Genomic DNA, 3955 nt, shown 5'->3' on the forward strand with positions numbered 1-3955 from the left:
CATGGCATGGCCAGGAAAAAAAAAAAAAAAAAAAAAAAAATCAAAGCTGCAATAGAATGTCAATTTTATACAGCCATTTTTTAGGCATATTGTTTTACATTTCTTCAGAAAGGCAAGCAAAGTACCTCCTATGTGCAAATAACAGATTTGATGAAAGTACTACACTTCCCAAAAAAGTAGTTCAAATAATTTTATAAAGGGGGAAATTATTAGCTGAAGTGCTAAGGTTGTGGTGGGCAAACTAATATTTAAAACAGTTATAAAATAAGTCAATACTTACAGATATATAATGTCTGAATACGTAATTGATTTTGCCTGCACTGCTTTTTGATACAAGTTGTCGGTGAAACTTATAAAACTCCTCAGAGCCAATCTCAGAGTAGAAAATAACCACTGAGCTTTCAGGATTAGATGAGGGATATCTGTGATCTCCTTTGAACAATAAAGGTTTTGGTCTGAAAATAAATATTAAAAGCTTAAAATTGTTAACTTAAAAAAGCTTTTAAACATTAAAAACAGTACAAAATGAAGCTACAGCAATGATAATTTAAGCAAACATTATAATCATCTTAAATAGTTTTCAGTTAGTAAAAAATACTGAAAACAAAACAGGTATGAATCTTATTTGTTCAAAATTAACGAATGTACATTATATAAAGACTAATCTTAAAATGTAGACTTTGACTAATAATTGTTACCAATTTCTAGAGCAGGGGGTAAAAAAGCCAGAAAAAGGATACACATCCAGCCTTCAGAGTACTAAAACTTTAGTAAATTATTCTACCATATAAATAGAATGTAATTACCTTTTTACCTGAAGACCTAAGTGCAAATAATGCAAAAAAGCAGAGGATAAATCTAAGCGTATAACTTCCCAATTACAGCATCTCCCTCCTCTATCATTTTTACTATTATGATCATCCTACTACTGCATATAAAATTTAGGTTATCCTCATAAATTTTAAAACTCTCCCCTCAAGCAAACTTCTCTAAGAATGACATCAAGATATTAGCAGATCTTAATGCACAGACTTTATGACCTACCAATCCTTCTTAAGGAGGTATACCTACACGTACTAAGTGGAAAATGCCCCTTATAAAAATAAACCTACCTACCTGTATAAATTTATAACCACAGAAAAAAGTATAAAAGGATATATGCCAATCCATTAAAAATAGTTACCACCTCTCAGAAGAGGAGACATTATCACTCTTTTCTTTATAAAGGTCTACATTATTGTAACAAATTAAAGAAAGAATTTTTCAAGTCAGTCAATTTTGTTTTCCCCAAGGAAACAGCACTTTACTCTGCAGCCAATTTTGAATGTCCATACCTCACCCCAAGACAGCTGAATGCTCACTGAGTTTCTGGTTATCACCCTGAGGAAAAAGCACTCACACCATTTGGTGGGCAGAGGACAGGTGCTGAGCAGATAATCTCACTAAAGAAGAATTTCCCCACCTAAAACACCGCCTGGCACTTCTGGTAGAGCAGGGCAATACCAGAGAGAGAGATCACTGTTACACAATTTCTAACAGCATTGGAGGATGTACAGATGGGTTACTGCCCTAGGCAGACAGCAAGAGGTACCTATTGTTATTTGTCCAGTACAGGAAACCTACCTTTAAGCAAAAAAATCAGCCCACTGATTACCAATTTAATATTCAAATTAAGCTTGCAATTATATTAAATAGTCTCCTTTGCCTGAAACTAATACTACCCTGAGAGATCATTATCATTAATATCATTACTCCAGGCACTGGCTTTAAGCTGATGACAAAGCCTATGTAATCTCTCTGTTACAGTCATTACTAAGTAACAGTAACAGTAAGTACTCTTATTATCTCTATTTCGAAACAAGATGAGGAAAGAAAGGTTATGTAATTTGCCTAAATTCACAAAACTATTTTAAGTGATGGAGCTGGGATTTAAAACTAGTTGGTTCTGGTTCCAGAATTCACATTCTAAACCACTATACCTAAGGACTAAAGAACCCATAAGAAAAATCAGACGGTGGACCTGATATAGAAGAAAGCACAATGAATGCATGACATTTAAATAAAGAAACACACAATCTACCTTTCAGAAGCTGTTAGTAGAAGAGTCTCAAGGGTATCAAAATCACAAGTCCTCTTTCCATGCACTGAAAAAAACGAACTACATCCTTCTGGTGGAGGTTCATCAGCTGCTATCTGTCATTTAAGACACAGACATTTTAAAAAATAATCTCTAACCAAAAACAAGATAAAAACATGAATATTCTAAATAGGTAATAAAATAATAATAAAACAACATCAGTAAAAGCAGAAATTAACATCTATCGAACACCCATTATGCGACAGAAAGAGCTTTATGTTTCACTGCTTTCTTTGTATTATTTCATCTAGTTCCTCCCAATATCATTCCATGAGGTAGGTGTTATTATTATCCCCAAAACAGAACTTTAAAATTCTACCTCAGAAGATATCAAAAGATATCCAGGGGGGGACTTCCCTGGTGGCGCAGTGGTTAAGCATCCGCCTGCCAATGCAGGGGACACGGGTTTGAGCCCTGGTCCAGGAAGATCCCACATGCCGCGGAGCAACTAAGCCCCTGCGCCACAACTGAGCCCGTGCACCTAGAGCCCGTGCTCCACAACAAGAAAAGCCACCGCAATGAGAAGCCCGTGCACCACAACGAAGGGTAGCCCCCGCTCACTGCAACTAGAGAAAAGCCTGCGTGCACGCAGCAACAAAGACCCAATGCAGCCAAAAATAAATAATTAATTTTTTTAATGTTAAAGAAAAAAAACGATATCCAGGGAACACGGTATGTACCTTGTAGAAAACTAAGCTTACAAATGTTGATTGTAAGTGTCAAAGTATAATAATGCAGTCCTAATTAAGTATAATATGCAGATTAATGTGAAGCCCCTCCCTGAAACAGGAAGAATGACACTGAATCTAAAAAACCAACGGGGCCTAAAAAAGGAGTACAGACGGAAAGGTAAAATTATCCAAGGAGCACACTAAGATATTCAAAGGAAAGGTTGAATGAGACGTGGGGTATGTTTAGAGAGAAATGCACTAACGCCCAGGCACAATGAGATAAGTCCACCTGCAACTTAAACGAGAGGTACACTGAAAAGCATGAGTGTATAGAGATGGGGAAAGGAAAGGACATACTGACAAGGTCTGGGTACACACTGATGTCATTTATGAAACACATTCCTACTGAATGTCCTTTTCTACTGCTGGAATACAAATAATTAAGAACAGATGGGGAGAAATGGAAAGCTTGCTATGAAAAATTAATATTAAAACTTTCCATTACATTTTTCTTCTTTTTTGTAAATTATTACAAAACTTACAAACTTGTGTTTGTAAGAAGAAAGAACAGTACAATAAACCCCTATGTACCATGACCCAGCTTCAGTAATTATCAATTCATGGCCAATCTCATTTCTTCCACCTTCCTACCACACTCCACTGGATCATTTCGACACAAGCTCCAAGTAGCATTTCATTTATAATGTTTCACTATGTCTCAATAAAACACAGAGGTTTTGTTTTTGTTTTTGTTTTTCTGGCCAGCTGCACGGCTTGCAAGATCTCAGTTCCCCAACCAGGGTTTGAATCCAGGTCATGGCAATGAAAGCCCAGAATCCTAACCACTAGGCCACCTGGGAACTCCCAAAACACAGAGATTTTTTTTAAAAAACATACTACCATTATCACACTTTTAAAAAAAGTAATACAGGGCTTCCCTGGTGGCGCAGTGGTTCAGAGTCCGCCTGCCGATGCAGGGGACACGGGTTCATGCCTCGGTCCGGGAAGATCCCACATGCCACGGAGCGGCTGGACCCGTGAGCCATGGCCGCTGAGCCTGTGCCCCGCAACGGGAGAGGCCACAACAGTGAGAGGCCCGCGTACCGCAAAAAAATAAAAATAGCGTGGGTTAGCCTTTACGCCCAAA

General features: G+C 37.5%; 1 protein-coding gene across 1 annotated transcript in view; it reads right to left on the reverse strand.

Annotated features, from left to right (window-relative positions):
- UGGT1 (UDP-glucose glycoprotein glucosyltransferase 1) overlaps positions 1–3955 on the reverse strand; it is a 110086-nt gene that overhangs the window by 90309 nt on the left and 15822 nt on the right. Inside the window, exons 5-6 of the mRNA XM_007461314.1 lie at positions 2081–2193; positions 281–455 (exon numbers count right to left, since the gene is read on the reverse strand). Of these exons, the coding sequence (XP_007461376.1) occupies positions 281–455; positions 2081–2193 (288 nt within the window). The remainder of the gene's footprint in view (positions 1–280; positions 456–2080; positions 2194–3955) is intronic.

This window comes from Lipotes vexillifer, unplaced genomic scaffold (genome assembly GCF_000442215.2).
Source record: "Lipotes vexillifer unplaced genomic scaffold, Lipotes_vexillifer_v1.1 scaffold158, whole genome shotgun sequence".
NCBI lineage: Eukaryota > Metazoa > Chordata > Mammalia > Artiodactyla > Lipotidae > Lipotes > Lipotes vexillifer.